Source organism: Triturus cristatus, chromosome 11, assembly GCF_964204655.1.
Source record: "Triturus cristatus chromosome 11, aTriCri1.1, whole genome shotgun sequence".
Taxonomy (NCBI): Eukaryota; Metazoa; Chordata; class Amphibia; order Caudata; family Salamandridae; genus Triturus; species Triturus cristatus.
In genome coordinates this window covers 1164371498-1164390309 of record NC_140594.1, presented here as the reverse complement: position 1 = coordinate 1164390309, position 18812 = coordinate 1164371498, and the positions used below count along the sequence as shown (strand labels likewise).

At 43.7% G+C, this 18812-nt stretch overlaps 1 protein-coding gene across 1 annotated transcript in view; it reads right to left on the bottom strand.

Annotated features, from left to right (window-relative positions):
- Positions 1-8183: 8183 nt before the first annotated feature.
- LOC146788643 (putative cation-transporting ATPase 13A4) overlaps positions 8184-18812 on the bottom strand; it is a 383399-nt gene continuing 372770 nt past the window's right edge. Inside the window, 3 exon segments of the mRNA XM_085635852.1 lie at positions 8184-9925; positions 12158-12238; positions 13949-14037. Of these exon segments, the coding sequence (XP_085491978.1) occupies positions 9728-9925; positions 12158-12238; positions 13949-14037 (368 nt within the window). The 3' untranslated portion in view covers positions 8184-9727.

Genomic DNA, 18812 nt, shown 5'->3' with positions numbered 1-18812 from the left:
ACTCTCTTCCTCCTGTCCCTCATCTGTAGCCATGAGCAAGCCCATGTCTGCCCTGTCAACATATGCTTTAAGCCTGTTAACATGGAGTACCCTGTGGGGACTCCTGGGAGTTCCTAGGTCCACCAAGTAGGTGACCTCTCCCTTCTTTTCCAGGATTGTATGGGGTCCAGACCATTTGTCTTGGAGTGCTGCTGGGGCCACTGGCTCCAACACCCATACCTTCTGTCCTGGCTGATACTCAACCAAGACAGCCTTTTGGTCATGCCAAGCTTTCTGTAAGGCCTGGCTTGCCTCAAGGTTTTTAGATGCCTTCTCCATATACTCAGCCATCCTGGAGCGGAGACCAAGTACATAGTCCACTATGTCTAGCTTAGGCTTTTTGAGAGGTAACTCCCATCCTTCCTTCACCAAACACAGTGGGCCTCTCACAGGGTGCCCAAACAACAATTCAAAGGGGCTGTAGCCAACTCCTTTTTGTGGGACCTCTCTGTAAGCAAACAGAAGGCAGGGTAGAAGGATATCCCATCTTCGCCTGAGCTTTTCAGGTAATCCTTTGATCATACCCTTTAGGGTCTTGTTGAATCTCTCAACAAGCCCATTGCATTGTGGGTGATAAGGGGTGGTGAACTTGTAGTTGACACCACATTCCTTCCACATAGCTGTCAAGTATCCTGACATAAAGTTGGTACCTCTGTCAGATACTACCTCCTTAGGAAACCCCACTCTGGAGAATACTCCCAGCAGGGCCCTGGCCACAACAGGAGCTGTAGTGGTCCTAAGGGGAATTGCCTCTGGATACCTGGTGGCATGATCCACTACCACCAGTATAAATCTGTGCCCAGATGCAGTGGGAGGATCCATGGGACCCACTATGTCTATTCCCACTCTTTCAAAGGGGACCCCCACCACAGGTAGTGGTATAAGGGGGGCCTTTGTTGTGCCACCTGATTTGCCACTGGCTTGGCAGGTAACACAGGAGCGACAAAACTCCTTTGTATCTTCATTCATATGAGGCCAGTGAAAGTGAGGGACAAGCCTGTCCCAAGTCTTGTTCTGGCCTAAGTGTCCTGCTAAAGGAATATCATGGGCCAAGGTAAGAAGGAGGCCCCTAAATTGCAGAGGTATGACCAACCTCCTGGTTGCACCAGGCTTGGGGTCTCTAGCCTCTGAATAAAGGAGCCCTTCATCCCAATACACTTTATGGGTACCTTGAGCATTCCCAGCAGCCTCAGCAGCAGCCAGCTGTCTGAGGGGTTCAAGAGAGGGACAGGATAACTGAGCCTGCCTCAAGTCAGCCCTTGAAGGTCCCCCTGTCCCCAGAAACTCAACCTGATCAGGTTCAAGCTCTTCAGGGACAGTTCCTTCAGGGTCCTCTAGATCAGCTTCCTGGGAAGGCTGATCATCACTCTGAGGCAGGGGGGAAGGCACAGCCTTGACCCTCCTGTTCTTCTTCTTGGTAGGTGCTTGGTCCCTTGTTCCAGGATCCAAGACCTGTGGTTCAGTGAGGCACTTTTTGGCCTGTGACCTGGTCACAGCAAGGACATGTGATGATATACCTAACATCTCTGCATGAGTCCTGTACTCCACTTCTGACCATAGAGAACTCTCTAGGTCATTGCCCAACAAACATTCTACTGGGAGGTCTGCACTAACCACAACCCTTTTGAGGCCAGTTACCCCTCCCCATGAGAAGTTAACAACTGCCACACTATGTGAAGTAGTGGCATTGCTGGCATTGGTCACCAGGTAGTTCTCACCTGGTATGTACTGTCCAGGGTCCACAAAGCCTGGTGTCACCATAGTGACACTGGCACATGTGTCCCTGTAAGCTTGAGCCACTTTTTCATTTATTAAAGGAGTCTGTCTGTACTTGCCCAGGTTACTGGGGCTCACAGTCAGGGACAAATCAATGTCCCCATCACAGATCAAGACTGCCTGTGTAAGGGTTCTGTCTAAGTCAGAATCTCCTTCAGTTCCCATAGTGATTCCCACTACACCCTTTGTCTGGGGACCAACACTGCTAACAGTAGTACTGGGAGCAGGTGCCTTAGGGGCAACAGTGTTGGGGGCTCCACCCTTTTTGCAATCACTAGTCCAGTGAGTTGTATTTTTACAATGATTGCACCAGGGTTTCTTTTGACCTTCTTTCTTCTTTTTGGACTGTTGTTGGGACCCACCCTCCTTAGCAGTAGTTTGGGGCCCTGTTGAAGACTTCTGGTCTTTAGATTTCTGATCTCCACCCTTTTGGTCTGTTTTCTTCTGATCACCCCCTTGGCCCTGGTTCTGGTTCTTTTGCTTAACCCTGGTTCTGACCCATTTGTCTGCCTTCTTTCCCAATTCTTGGGGAGAGGTCAGATCAGAGTCAACCAAGTGTTGATGCAGTTGCTGGTTTTGACAGTTATTTAAAATCTGTTCTCTCATCATCAAATTATACAATCCTGTAAAATCAGATACCTTACTTCCCAGCAACCAACCCTCCAAAGCCTTAGTGGCACATTCAATGTATTCAGACCAGTCCTGAGTCTGTGTCTTTTGGGTGTCTCTGAACATTAACCTGTACTGCTCAGTGGTTAAGCCTAACCCATCAACTAGAACACTCTTCAGGACTCTGTAGTTTCTGACATCCTCTTCTCTAACAGTGAGGAGTCTGTCTCTGCCTCTTCCCTCAAAGGAGAGCCAGAGGATTGCTGCCCACTGATCTTCAGGAACCTGCTGTACTTTGCAGGCTCTCTCAAGAGCAGTTATCCACTTGTGGATGTCATTCCCACTTTTGTAGGGGGGCACAACCTTAGACAGGTTTCTATTGTCGAAAACCCTATCTTTGTCCTTAGGGACAATGCTGCCACCAGTGGGTATAGACCCACTCTCTTTATGCTGTCTAGCCTTGCTAAGTTTCTCTTCCATCAGGGCTACTTCTAGCTCCTGCTTCCTGATCCTCAGCTGAGCCTCTTGCATCTTGGCCTCATGTTCCCTCCTCTGAGGGGTGGTCATCCTTCTCCTGGAGTGACCTTGAGAGCCTCTAGAGCCATGGGAAGCATTGGAGTCACCTGAGCGATTCCTTTGCCTTCCCAGCCCTGTGTTAAGTCCACTGGGGAGATCCAGTGGGTTGAACCCACTGTCAGTCCCCAATAGCCTTGGTTTAGCTGGGCCAAGTTTAACACTTGGCACTGGGCTAGTTCTCCCTTCATCCCCACTCACATCTGTATCCCCATCACTTTCTTCCTCTGTGGTAGGCATCCCATCTAAGGGGTGACTATTGGGAAGGGGTACTTCAGTGGCATCTTCAGAAGGGGGGCCTCCTGTTCCTGTCCCTAAGGGGGCTAACTGGGAAGCTTTCTTGAGTGCTCTCTGATTCTCATCATTCTGTAAGAGCTCTCTGAGCTCAGCAGAGTTTGGGTTCTTGGGCTGTTTAAGGCCTCTAAGAGTTGCCAAATGCCTGAGCTCATTCTGATTAAGGGTAGCAAAGCTGGATGGTGCCCTCTGGGGGTCACTCTCAACAGAGATGGGTACAGTGGACCCCTCTGCCCCGGCCATTGCTCTTAAGTGTGGGTGGATGTGTTGCAATCTACCTACACTTGGGTTTACCTACTAAACCTATCTAGTAGTTGTAGTCAGGGTGTGCTACTCCCTTTGCTCTACAACAACTAAGTTCAGTAGAACTTAAGTATATCTAATCTTGTTTTATATGTACCTACAGGTACCTATGTGATCTTTCAATCGGTAACCAAGAGATTACAATGGTAAAACACAGCAAGCTCAAATCCAACCGCTGCTCACCAATGTGAGAAGTTGGCCTGGTATATGCTGTTCACTAGTTCTAGTGACCACCTTGTACCATGCCAAGCAACCCTTATGGTGTGGTTGTAAGTCAACCTTTTTGGACTAGCTGCCCTAGTGGTAGCGTAGGCTAAGCAGTCTTTGAGGCTAAACTCGTGATGCGTGTTAAGCCAGCTGTTTTACCAAATGCAACCCCCTTTTATACCAATGAAAGGACACCACACAGATATATATTCAAAATATATATGTATTTATTTCTCAAAGTAACCCCTAGTCTCTTTATGAGCACAGGAGCACAAATCGTCAAACAAGATTATCACAGAATACACAGAAGTTGCACTTTATATGGATAGGCCCTGGTGGCCACTCGAACCATATACTAAAATAGTGGTATAAGTACCACGAACAGGAAAGGGAAAAGGCCTAGGGCCTCTAGAATCGCTGGGCCTACAAGGAGCTAGCGTCAGTTAGTGACCAGGAGGTCCACGGGTGGCGTGTGCAGAGCAAATAGTCACACGCGTGCTCCCATAGGTTTCAATGGGTGCGTAAAAAGTACAAAGTTACTGCAAAAGGAATCTTCCGGATGACCTAGGAACTTAAGATTTGGAACACAGGCACTAGAGATGTAATACCACACTTGGGCACCGGAGTGCCAGCTTTACCTCACCCACAGGAAGCGGGTGCATAGGCCTCGAAGTGCGTCGGGTTTCTTCTATCTGTTCCGTGGGGCCTGTAGACAAAAGTGCTGCAGGCGGTCGGTCGGGAAGAGATGCAGTGGATCCAAGAGTGGATCGGAGATGTTGAAGACCTGTAAGCAGAGGGGACAGTGTTCACAGTCACTAGCCAGTGACCAGCGTGGCACCAGGTGGGTACCAGGCGATGTCGGGTGCAAACAGGAAGGAAGGTGTAGCTTGACTCTGCAGCCACGTGGTCCCTGAAGGTCGACGACGTCCAGGAGTCGAGTCACGAGCTGTCCCACGCAGGCTCTCGCTGTCGGCGGTGTCGGCGACTTGATCGAAGCAAACAAGCCTTGGCAAAAGCAATTGTTGTGGGCAAGGAGATAAGCTGATGGTTCTGACCAGCAAGGTCAGAGGAACGGCTCCTTTGGAGGGGAGCAAGGGCCAGTCTGGAGCAACCAGACCAGCGGTGTTTGTCGTAGATTTCGTCGCCAAGATGGCCACTAGCCAGCGGGCCAGCAACCGGTTAGGCGCGTCGAGTGGCAAAATGCAGAAGGGCCCCACGCAGATCGTGGAGATGCTGGAGGGCTCACCTTTGGTGCAGATGCTGCTCGAGGGTTGGGCTTCTCAGGACCCAAAGCACAACTTGGAGGGAGCCTCGGTTGTTGCACTGGTCAGCTTGTCGTAGTCGTTTCAAGATGGCTGGCTCCACGTGTCTCGGTGCCTCCACGGGTCTCCTCTTTGCAGGGACTGTGGATCGGGCGGTGAGAGGTCTGGAGGTCCAGGTCTTGTCAGTCTCTGGGCTCGGGCTCCGGCGGGAGGCGGCGGCAAAGCAGACGTTGATTCGCTGGATGGTGCTTGCGTTAGCAAGGTGGTCACTCCCTGACCACAGGGGAGATTTTCTTCAGTCTTCTGTGCAGCAGAATGTCGAAGTTCCCGTCTTCTTCTTAGTTTCAAGTTGATTCCAGGATGTCTGAAGTCTTAGGACACAGCTCCTACCTTTATTCGGATTCCAGGGGCCGGACTACCTGCTAGGTCCCTCCCTAAGGGTGGGACCAGGAAGGGGGGTGGTTACACCCCCAATCCTTTGTCCAGCTCGCCCCAGGCCCGGGACTGGTGTGCCCCAGGACCGGTTTGAACTGGCATATGCACCGAGGCTCCTTGTGAGCCACAGGCATGTCTGGTTTCTTTCAAGCCCTACCTGACCAATACACAAAATCCTGTCTGGGGTGGTGCACGCACCTCCCCTGGCAGGAAACCCTTTGTCCACACCTCCCAAGCTGGAAGGACTCCCAGCAGCAGGAGGGCAGACTTGTGTCTGTGGTGGCAGCATCCATTTTGTGGAGCTGAGGCTATGTCTGATTTTACCCGGGTTTCAGGCACTGTACATGTCGTGTCCCTCTAGAAGGGTGGAATGCTAACCCCGTCGCCAGAATTGGCGAGGGGTTAGTATTCCAATTCGTATGACACCTTACTCGACATGTTTTGATAAAGCCAAACCAAAGATAGCATTTAACCGCGAGGTTCATAATGCACTTAAGAGTATATGGTATGACGATATCTGGAAACAGTAGAAGGAAGTTGTTCCGACCACTGCAGACAGGCTCAGCTCATGCCAGAGCACCATCTCACATGGAACCAAGCACTCTGCCTTCAGGATTGTTAAGGCCTGCTATAGGAGTGACTTATAGGTTACCAGGTGTCCCATTTAAGGTTAGGTATAGGTATACTACACCTAAGTAAGAGGTGATTACACCAACTTACCCCAGCTGAGTGATCAGCCAGTTGTGTCAAATCGTTAGGCCAAGCCTGGGGTGGCATAATACATGCTGCAGCCCTTGGCAGGCCTTGGGTACACCAATGCCCTGGGTACCTAGTGTACACTGGTACAGGGGCTGACAGGGTGATCCACTTCCAATTGGTTATGCACCTAGGGTGCATAGTTTTAATTTAGTAGAGAGAACAGCAGGCTGGGGGTCTGATTGGCAGGCCCACAGCCTCAATATGTCAAAAACCAGAGAAGCAAAAAGCAAAAAATTTGGGGTGACCATAGGATAGCAGACCCTACTCTCCTACAGTTGGGCATAGTACACCACTTAGTTTCCCGTCCCAAAATGAAAAAATGATCACTAGACATGATCCCTTGCCCCGGAGATGACCCATTGAAGCGAAGCGCACAGCACTTGATAATATTCTGTGATTTTTATGAGGAATTTAAGAAGTTATTAACTCAGACCAATTTTTCTTGCAAAGAATATAGGGGACTATGAATGTGTTCTATGTTATTAATTTGCACTTGGAGGACCCTATTGTATGTTTACCACTGTACTCTTTATATGGGGCAATGCTTCTCAGGAAAAGTATTATATTGTAGCAAACAGTTTCAGACGAGGCTCTGAAGCTTTTATATACATTGTTTTTATTTCTCATTGGTGTGTTTGCATGTTTCATGTTCATTGACAGTGTGTTTTATGTGCTCTAATGGCCACTGTGACTGTACCAAATAAAGATTGTTGATTAGAATTGACAACATGAAAATCATTTTGCTAGCCCTTGAGCCTCATTAGTTTCAGAATGCAAGGATGTCTTGGCCAAATTCTGTCCATTTTCTTTCCCCGTAAGAAGCAGCCCATGCTTTACCATGTATATTTCTGGTCAATCCATGACACAGATAGTCATGGATTGAGATCAAGGAGGTACTGATGGAACACAGAAGCACATCCCACTGCAAAAAAGAACAATTATTTCAAAGTCTATTTACTGATTTGATTATTTCAGTGTTTAATATTAATAGTAAAAGGATTGAAGAGATGGTTGTTTGAATTAACTGAGCACCACGAAGCATCTCACAACTCCATTACCTTGAAACGCACACTTTATGAGTCCTGAATGACTGATTGAGAAGTGCAAGAGTGAATACCCCTAATGATTGAATCATGTTTGCCCCTTTCAGTATACCTTCAGTTGCCCCCCTCTAGCATTATCCTACACAAGACCTCACTCCACTTGTAATTGATTCTTTTTGATTTTGCACACTGTAACATTGGCTACCCATATCATTCATCTAGAAGATGTTCAGAGCATGTAACATGCAATTTATTATCTCAGTTGAGTGCATGGTGGAGCAATGATTTACAAGAGGTGAAGCCTTGTGTGAGTCACAATAACCTGGCCTTCCTCAATTGACACAATAAATAGCTTATTACTCTGAGCAGATGTGTGTATGGTTTATAGCATTCTGTTTTTAGGTCAGCTTTGCCACCCTGAGAAGGTGGCAGTTGCACTCTCCCTAATAAAATTCCTAACTCAAGTGAACTAGTTGTGTAATGGATGTTCACTGAGGCCACCCACAGTTCCCAGAAAATTCTGCTCAAACAAGCCTGAACGACTCCCACATATGTTATGCTGCCTGGAGAACAAGGTGGTGGATACTTTATTCACACATTCATCATGACAGCTGAATACAGTGGACACCTTGTCCTGATCAGTGATTCTAATGATAGCAGCAGAATCTGTGGGTGACAGCTAGAGTAGAGTTTTCTTTCTACAGACTGAAGTAGGGAACACAGAAATACACAAACACAGTAAACTCTCAACATTTACAAGTAGAAAACAGGCAGGTTCTAAATTTGACTGATGGAGAATAGTTAACTAAATTACTAATGACTTTGTAGGCCAATTAATTTCTCATTTTCAATATTTTGAAAGATACACTTTGATTTTGGATGTTGGTACAACTTTTATTATTAGCTGAGTCACTTTCGCCTTCCATTGTTTCCACACACAGTCACACCCTCTTCTCACTCTCTCCTCAGACTCCTCTCGAAGGAGATTCTTAGGTGCTGCTGTTTATCTATTTTTTCGTTAATTTGAAACCTTTAGGTAGTGCACAAAGACTGTGAGTTATTTGGGTGTTTTATATCTAACTCAAACCTGAACATATAGAACCATATCCTGTAATACAAATCAGACACATATAACAAAGTTACATGTTAACTGCAAGAGATACTACATTGGAGTGAGTAGAGCAAATCAAAGTATTGGCAGCTGAAGGAAGGCAGTTAATGAACCAATAGAAACGTTGAGGTTGACATGTCTTCTGAAAGTAGGAGGTTGGGTGATTCCCTGATGTCAAAGGTTAATCAATTTCTAGCAGGCACCAGTGAAAGATTGCTTTGAGGCAGAATTTGGGGTCTTCCACTTTGGAGAAAACTTTTGGTTTTGAGACCTCTCAAAAAGCAAGACATTGTGTACAGTTCTATTACATAAGGTGGAATGTTTCGGTACACGGCTTTGTAAGTCAGGTGACAATGTTCGTACTGTATCCTAGCATTTTTTTACAAACACAGGTGAACTTATTCAATATTGGGCCGATCTGATTAAATTTGCCTGAGTAGGTTACCATGTTCATCAGTTGCTTTTGACTGCTAATGGATCTTTTACATCTGGAAATTATAGAGTGCATTTGTATAACTTCCATTGTACTAGATAATCCAGAGGGGGAGTGAAATAGATGAATGGACAAAATCTAGATACGTGGGGAGTTTGGAACCCCATTGAAGAGAGGGGGGTAGTCCTGCCGAATCAGTAAGCAATTAGGTCTTGGAGTTTGGAGGTTGCACTGTACTCTAGCTGATGATCTGCTTTGTAGAAGGAAGTTTGTATTTTTTCCATCGAATTAAAAAAAAATATTTGCGTAGTACTTGAAATGTGCTTGGACGGTTCTCTACATGCAAGCTGTATGCTAGTTATTCCTATATTAGAACTGCTCAGTTTGTTTCCATACACCTTCTAATGTTGAACATTAATGGGGCAGCTCCACGCATTCTAGTTGACAGTTCCAGTGAGACACATTCCACTCAAGTTACATGGAGCTGTGGGCCAGGGCGAAGAGAAAGTGATCTGAGAGATGCACAAAGGGGTTAGTGAAACACCATCTCCCCATACCTTGAGTGTGGCCAGGTGTTGAGTTTCCATGCAGGTTTGAAGTGAAGTGATGGCTGTTTAAGGGGGTTGAGATTTAATGACTTTGCCAAATGGTTGCATACAAATAGGGCTGTTTTCTACTTCTCTGTTGAATTGTAGCAGTACACCAGTTTTGAGTACAGCAGATAAACCTTCAGAGTAGGTGGAGCCTAGACAGAAACACTTATATTGGAAACTGTGAGTTCTATGTAAAAATTTGTCATTTTGCTCAGTACATCTCTGGAGGTTATGCATATGGCAGACATGTCAGGAGACCCTGGGTCGAGCACAGCTTTCTTCCATTATTCTCACACACTGAGCTTCAACAGACCTATTTTGCTTTCGAGATCGGCACTGATTGGCTCAGATAATTGTGTGACATTTAGCGGTGGCCAGTTTGGGTCCTTCTCCAACGATCTCTGCAAAATCCTATATTTACTTTTAGATTTGTACTTAAATAATGTCTTCATGATGGTCCAGAACCTGCGATTATCAACAATATATGTCTAAAAAATAAAAAGCAAGTGTTAGATTAAAAAAACAGTACATATTTACAATCAATCAATAGCAAAATCAAACAAATTTAATGCTCATCTTTTTAAAATGTTTAGATATTAAACATAAAAATGTCACTGATTATTGATAAAGTCAATACAACATTTTTATTTCATTGTTTACACAATGTGTTTTCCAAGCTTCTGGAAAAAACCCTGGAACATCTTTTCAGATACCCACAAGGACACAGTGTACATTTTTTCTCCTTGACAAATGAGGAAATTTAATTGTCCTGGACCTGATAACAGTAAAATCCTCACACAAGAGAACACAATTGATTCAATCAAAAAGACATTGTATTTTTTCTGTATCTGGAATTCCATTTCTTGACAAAAGTTTAATAATTATTTTATTGTTCTCTATGGATGAAATGGTAACAATCAACATGTTTCGATTAGACAGTAAAGAGAAACACTGATTAATAAACATTTCAATAAGTTAAGTAATTGAGTGGCAGGGAGTGAAAAGTAATAAATTAAGGTCATGCTTGGGTGAAAGCAAAATGAAGCATAACTAATCCTGGAACTATCCCTAAATATCACCAGAGAAGCATCAGGTCGCAGCCTTCCACCCTTAATAAAAGTCATTTTTAAAGACATTTTCCCACAAAACATGAAGCTTCAGACAAAAACCAAGCAAAGCTGCTTGGGAAGGAGTCTCTGCCTCCAAAATATCTTACGTTTCATCTAATTGTCCCTTGACAATCTTTCAAGCATGTCCGTTAGTGCAAACACCCTGAACAGAAAATGCATTTTAATTAAATGTGCTGTAAATAATCAACAGTGAGCTCTGTTAAATAAAAGAGTAATATTTATTGACATAAAGTCCTCACATTCTTTAGCCAGTGCCCCATCCAGATGCCACTAAATAAAGGCCTCCATATTAATACAATTTCAATAGAATAAAGAGACACCAAATTGAAAAACCTCAGTTTCCACCAAGCAGGCAAGAACTGCCCTAAAATAAACCCCTCTAGACAGGAAGCAACTTATTAAACATAGCTGGTGACAGTCTGGTAGTCCAAAAGGTGAACTCTATTGTCCCAAGTCCATAAATACTACAATATGTCTCATAAATGTGGAAGATGTAGAAAAACAGAGGATGATGTCCCTATATGGGCATTTGAAAAGTAGAGAACTAATCTAATCAGCACAATACATGTTTAAGGATCTTCAAGAGAGCTATCCCGAGAAGAGATGATCATCAAGGTCTCCAGAAATCTGTCTAGAAATGGAAGAGAAGCACAATCTTAGCATTCGGAAGAGATTTTTCTAAATAGTTGCTCATGTGTTGAACGCTTGCTTTCTAATGTCGCTAGCATGGCTTCTTCCTGGAGGGTTGGTCTCATATAGAGATGTACTCCTGTCAATGCTTGATATGTGTGATGTGTCTGCTCAACCCACTGTCACTAGGTGAAATATATGTCCTGATGTTTGTGTTTCACCAAATCTCAGACATAAACATCCCCTTGTGTCAGCAAAGCCTATCTGACAGGTATGCTTTTTTGCTACAACAGTTCTCTTCGATTAGCCCTGGTGACTGGCCTTCAGTCACTATGCATCAACCATAAAACAATGGAGGTTGCTCACTTCACAAGGCCCACCTGAGATGTTTCTTTGCTTGAAACCTACCCTACCTTTGCTTGACAATCCCTCACAGCAGGAGTAATAATCTGGAATTTCGTGGGACTGAGGCTAACATGCCTGAATCATAAACGTGTGGTGTGTACTTATGTCTCACGTCTGACTTAAGTGTGAATTACACAAGAGTTTCCAAAACAGATTCACAAAGCTGCCGTTGTACTTCTGATCCTAGGGAGTAATTCACACCAATGCCAGGGGAAGGCCTAGCAACTCTCACAAATGCACAGTAAAACAGGTACAGAACTTCAGGAGTATTTTACACCAAAGAAGACACAAATAAATGAGAAATCAGTTTGTGAATCTGGCCTTATGTGTGGCAGGACCTCACCCTCTCAGTGCCAACACAGGAAGAAAAAAATCCCAGCAGGTTCTGGTGCCTCCTGGAAACACGTTGTTTCCACAATCAATAAGCATGAAACTGCCTCCAATGCACCCCCAGTAGTTCCAAAAGCTTGGAAAGATCCTTCTCAATACAATCCTATTACCTTACATCACTGTTATGTTTTGGGAACAGCAACATAAAAATGGTAAATGCCTTACCTCCACAGTGTAGGCTGCAACGAAACTCACAACCAGCATTAGGATCATTGAGGTCCTCCAGTAAGTGGGAGTGCAGACAAGCTACAAGAGAAGAACACACTGACTGAGTTTGTTATGCTCTAGGTGGATAGTTTACTGAATTCCTTAGCATCTGGATCTATAGGGCATTCAATGAGTGTCCACAAACATTCACTGGGCTTGGACTGGAATGAAGAACCTCCCAGGCAGCACCACATGCACCAGAAGACCTTGTGTTGAGTCTTAGAAGACATGGATCATGTCTCCAGGCAAGAAATACCTCCACTACCTTGGGCTAGAGGACCATATGCATTTGAAATGCCCGTCACAATACACTGGCGAACACACAGATCCATGTGACGTTACTTAATAGTGACTCCAGTCAAGCAGAACCTTGATACATACAGGCCTTAGACCACTCCATTCTGCTCGTTATCACTTTCCCTCTATGAGCTGAAGCTGATGCGTTACCTGTGATACCAGCCTGGACAGCTGATCCTCCAGCTCTGAAGTGTGAATCATCTCACAAAACATTCAGAATTCCCCGCAACACATCCTTCTTTACCAAAGTTCTTCCCTGCTTGTAGTACTGAACTGCCATAAAGTGCACTATGTACATGTTGGTTAACTGAACTCCTCTTCATTGAGCTCAATATTATTCATGCCTGGAAACCCCTGTGTACCAAGAGAAGAGGAGAGATTCTGCCTCTAATACTCCAAACAGGCAGGACTTACTCACACTCCCCATTGCAGATAACGCTGGGAGGACGGGTCACTGAATGCAATGCTTCACACTGACAAATGTGGTGCTTTGGAGGTCATGAGTTCTAATGTCTAGTGCCAGTTTCCACTCATGGTAAATTAGCACAGAGGGTTAACGTGCCTGCTGAAAAGAATATGTACAAAGCAAATCACCGTACTGTGTTGTATGCCGCTATCTCAGTCGGTTACTGCTTTTGTCACAGAGATCCTTTTCCAGTTCAAAATATACAACCCAAATATAGCACATTGAGCTATGAACTGTCGCCAAAGAGCTGCATGAAAGCTGCATGGCATAACTTAGACCCTTGCTTTTTTCCTCCAGTCTTTCATTATCCTAATGTTGTTTAAAAGGATTAATTTCGGTACATTCTTATTTGTAAAGTGAATCACTGTGTACGTTTTCAATCATGAGTTTGTGATTCTCCAGACCATACATTCTTAAAATATCTTGCCTGCTAGTATCTGTGATTCCTACTCCTTGTAGTATTCATTGTCTAAAGTAAGATTTCCTATGAACAGATATACAGAAGTAGGATTCTTTGTATCTGCATAATGTCTGTGTGCGCGTGTGTGAAGTAAAGTGCTCCGACACCCTATACTGGTTCAGAAGCGCTATACAGCAAATGAAATGCACGTGAAAGAGCAGCTATGAAGAGTTGAGGGTCCCTGGTGGAATGAGGTAGTAAGGGAATTTGTAGAGAGGGAGGTTTTGGGGTACCCAAACAAAGACTGTCGCACTGGGCACTACAAGCGCTAAAGCCCTGTTTTTAAATAATTGAAGTTTCTGGAAGTTTAGTCCTGAAATGTAACACAGTAATGAAAAACATACCAAAGAGAGTACTTTTCCTAAAATTCTGAAAGGCGAGTGTTATGATCATTGATAATATTTTAGAAGCACCGTATTCAAAGTTGTAATGACACTCCTAAGCATCAGAGGGCGCACACTGAGTTATGCATTAATGAAGCATCCTGGGTCATTTGAGACTCAAGCATTGAGAGACCCTCTCTTACCTCCACTGCACTCTCAATATCTCCATTGTTTGTAAACGTCAGAAAGAGGAAGACTACAAGCTGTGCGACCAACAAAAAGGAATGTACATCTGAAACTAAAAAAAGACTCAAAAGATGCAGGTCTGCAGATAATTACATTTGTCATGAATCTGCAGCATTTAGTAATGTTCACAACACAAATCGGAATGGCAGAATCTCTGAAATATTGTCAATATACACTGAACACGACAAGCCAACATCTTGAATGTTCAATTAGTCTATGTTGAGATTTTTGGTTTGAAAACCAGACCTTGACCCACCCATCACACATTTGCTTTAGCAAACATCTGTGCGTTTCTCAGTACGCACATGTATGAAATGAAATCCACCTTTTCTGCATGGTCAACATTACTACTGGTCAGGTTGAAACTGGCACAAATTAAAATGTTAAGCATTGATTATACACTTTAATGTACAATGTTTGGCCTGTAGCTGCTACAGATGCCATTTAAAGACTCATTTCTATTTAATTAAAATCCAATCTAACAGTGAAGTACATTTTTTAATAAATATATTGAAGAAGTAACTTTTAGGAATTTACCTTTAACCTGCCTGACCTTTCAGATGGCTAGTCAGCATTAGGCTCTATCAACTCCATGCCTGTGCTTGGCCTGAATGAAGTGTGGACAGAGTGTGAAATTCCTCCCAGGAGCTTCACAATAGGTCAGCTTGATCACCAGATAAACCTGAATGGGCAGGGATTACACTTTTGATCACAGTGAAATATCAAGTGTAGGACTGTAAGCACCCTGTTGGTACACCAGTGTCAAATCCTGACTGACAGCTCTGCCTGAAGCACATGTAAAACGTGGTGCACTTGAAAGGTGGCAAACAGGATGGCAGGACAATTCTCGGTTCTCCCTTGTATGGGTGCTACACACTGCTTTTGTCCCACCACACATCTCTGCCCTGATTTGTTATGGGCCCTGGGCCTGCTTCAAACTGGATGTCAGTGTTAAATGTGTGAGGAGAGTGGTGATTAACCAGTGACAGTCCCACACACACTCAGCACTAAGAGTTCAAGTTTTCTGTGGCATTTGACCTTTTCTATGGCATTTTGAGTCTGTTTTTATACAGCAACTAATCTGTAAATGAAGTGAGTTTGCATTTGTGAAACTTTTGCGTTGTGTCATCATATATTTTTTATATGTATTACTGATTGTGATACCAAATATACCCGCTTTGCGATAAATCTAATCTTCAGCAATCACTCGACTAAGACTCATTTGCATACGGCTGGGTCTATTCTAAGGCGGCATGGTGAGAAAAGAACAATAGGTTGAATCCATCCCCGAGTGCCAGTGGTTAGACTTATTGCAAGCATGCTCCCACCACCCTTTGTGTGGCTGATTTTGATATGCCTGACGTTAATTTTTGCATTCAAAATCTAATTTTGGCGTAACAGCGGATGCAACAAAATAGTGAAGTTGAGCTTAAAACATTCCAAGTCAGAAGTTCGGCTTGCAATCCTTATCCTTTTCTGAAGAGCTAAACTGATATTTTAGGCAAAAAATACATGTCTCTGTTGCTGACAATATTGTGCTCTTGCGATCTGTGTATACATGTGGCTCTTTGGATTCCTTAAGTCTGAACCTACATGCGTGTTGGAGATTACCATCTTTTGATGGCATTCCCCCTGATGTTTGCCTTCTTATGCTAAACCCATTGCTGCTGAACAGAAGACTCTGTCCGCTTCACTCCGGCTGACCAGTGGCAAAGAGCTTGTGATTTATTTTTTAAACATGTATAAATTGCCCCATTGCCAAATTTAATTTACTTGTAAGTCCTTAGCATATGGTACCACATGTACCAGGCCCTGTAACTCTTCCAGTGAGCTGCACAACTGTTGTGCCACCCACTATAGTAGCACTATACAACATGCACAATAAAAAGGGTCCCCAGTCTGCACTTCAGCCTGACTGGGAAGCTTTAAAAGTGTATTTTTGACCTGGCAAAATAACCATTTTCCCCAGGCCTAAACATTCCTTTTTAATATTTATAAGTCCTCCCTAAGTTAGGCCTGCAAAATCCATAAATAAGAGTCCTGGTATTTAAAAGTGGAACATGTCTATTTCATTTTTTACATGTCTTGGAAGTGAAAAAGCTTCAAAGATGTTTTTCACTATGGCAAGGCTGGCTCTGCCAATAGTTTACACTATTACATTTCACAGGGGTGTGGAATTCCTATAGCCCAACGCCCAGGACATATTGTTTGGGGTCAAGGACAAGAAGTTTAATTTTTATTTTGTCCTTGGGACACCTAGGTACATCGCTCTGCGGCACAAAACGTTTGGCTGCCAGATTACGCTACCACCCTATGCTTCTGCAGTTAAAAAAAAATGTGCCCAAATGTTAATACTGTTCAAACTTGTATTAGTGGTTCATTAATACGAAGCTTTATTATTAGGGTGAGTGCTCCAAGGAAATGTTGTAAGCTCAGACCGCACTGCTGACAGTGGTTCCAGTATAAAAACGTGTACACACGTTTGCAAATTTTAACACTATAAGGCTACGTATAATACTTTCAGGATGCTGTCTGATTAGATGCAAATATATGCAAAAGCTTGGAAGCAACATTGAGGATTCTTTGATTTCAAAATGAAATAATCATTCAAAAAAACTGCAACTAGGAAAAAAAGGTTTTGCTAGACTATTAGGAAATTTCATGTGCAATTTCTTTGAAGCATCATTTAGCAACGTGTTGATGCATGCTAGTATTTCCAACAAATATTCATCATGAAAAATAAGTGTAACCAGTTGCAACATAATTATAGGAAACATGAAAATAAACAAGCGTTGGCAAAGCCAACAGGTATGAGATTGGTGGTCTGTCTTTTGGTTATGTTAAAGCATGTCTTTTTTTAACATGGGTTTTGTGAAACTTTATTGTTTTGTGAGCTGTCAGGCTCTCATCATTATAACAAACATAGGCAAAAGCAAAAATATTTTTGGTCCTAAAAACACGCATTGCCACATCAGTTCAAGGCACTGAACAAAACTACTTTGAATGCCGATATGATCCTTGTGAAAGAACAGAATGTTGACACTCAAAGTGAAGCCATCGGGTAGATAGAGAGATTGAATTTCCATAAAAACAAAATGCCCAACTTAAATAGGGGCCCAATTCTTGAAGAAAGTCACAAAAGTCAACCAAGGTTGACGTCCTCGCCGTAGTGCAGATGTACGGCTTTCGTGAATTCACAACAATATACAGAAGGAGTTCAGAAAATCGTGCATTTCAGCACTGACAAATAATCATGTGTAGATTTCCTCAAGCGAAAATCTGTTGTGCGGTAACAAGTTCACTTTCCCACCAACCACTTTTTTTGCCAACCCTGAAAGAAGTTTTACTTCTGCCCTTGTCAGGATTACATTTCCAACCTTTCTCTATATGGAACTATATTAGAGACAAGCTGCTGAAAACCTATAAAACATGCAAGGTTGTAGGTTTGCACGGACTCAAAAGGGCATTCCAACCATGGGGAACTTTTGCTTTCCACCATCTCCAGCCCAAGGATGTAGATCTGTGGAAAGGTGTCAAATTAAGGGAATTGCTAGTAATCATATCCTACTATAATACAATCTCTGGCATAATCAAAGAGGCTATTATCAGAGCTCTTATATAATGAGATGGCTGCCATAATATGTTCCTGCACGACATAGCATCATAAGGACAAATGGATTTTGTTACAGGACAAGTAGATTTATGAAGCAAACTGTCCCACTGCCAAGTTGGTATTTTACTAAATTCCACACCTCTGCATAAGTGCTAATTCCAGAAGGGGAATCATAGAAAAATATTTCAAGGACTCATTCTAACAATATTGTAAAATCCAACTTAATGCTCAAATCAGACTTTATATTATATTACTGTTATAATATATTACTGATTTGTAAATGACTTTTGCAGAGAGAGCTATTGTCCAGCTATCACTTGAATCTGATTGCTCCCTTTGTGGTGAAATTCAAAATACTCTTAACAGTGGACAAAGGGCAATGGAGTTTTCCTCCTGGACAGGAAGGCCTGGGGGCTGTGCCCAACCCCTACTGAGCTTCAAAGGAGACCTACCCTGTCACTGGCAGATGAAGCTCACACCTAGGTCTGCCCCACGTTTTTCCCTAGTCATGCTGGCTCCACACCCAGTGGGTGGGGAGAAACTGACCAAAAGCAGTTTAGGGTCTGGATAAAGGAATGCCTTCCACCGACAAGCTGACACTCTGCATGCATGTGAACTCCACAGACCTCTCCACGGAGCACTTCTGGCCCTGAGAAGAACTAGAAGAAGAACTGTACCGCTTACTGAAGAACCGGAAGGAAAATTTAACCTGCTTCCTTTGAACTCAGGAGCCCAAACGTCACTCCAAGGATCAGTGGGCTGACCTCCTGTTTCAGCTACAGGTCTAGAACAAGCTTCCACAGGCCGCTCTCCTTGCAACTGCCCAGCTTATGAGTTCCAACTATGCCTGCCCTGGTCCCTGCTGCTGGCCACAACTGGAGTGAGTCCTGAACCCCAAGTGGTGCTTCACAGCTCCATGACCTTTACCTGGTATTTAGAGTGTACTCCTCGTTCCCCTAAATACAAGAAACGTTTTTCTAAGTTACTGCCTGGAGAAAGGACAGAGACCAGGATCTCTATCAAAGCCGCACACTTGAATCATCATTCAGCCTCAACTTGCCAGTTTACCCTTCTAAAGAAGAATGTACTTCAAGAAAAGTTTCACAGTCCGAACGTAGAGGGCTTCACCAGGACTGACCTGAGCAGCATTCAATCAATGTTGAGATGTCCTTATCATGAACTTCCACTGCTTTGAGAAACACTGGCAC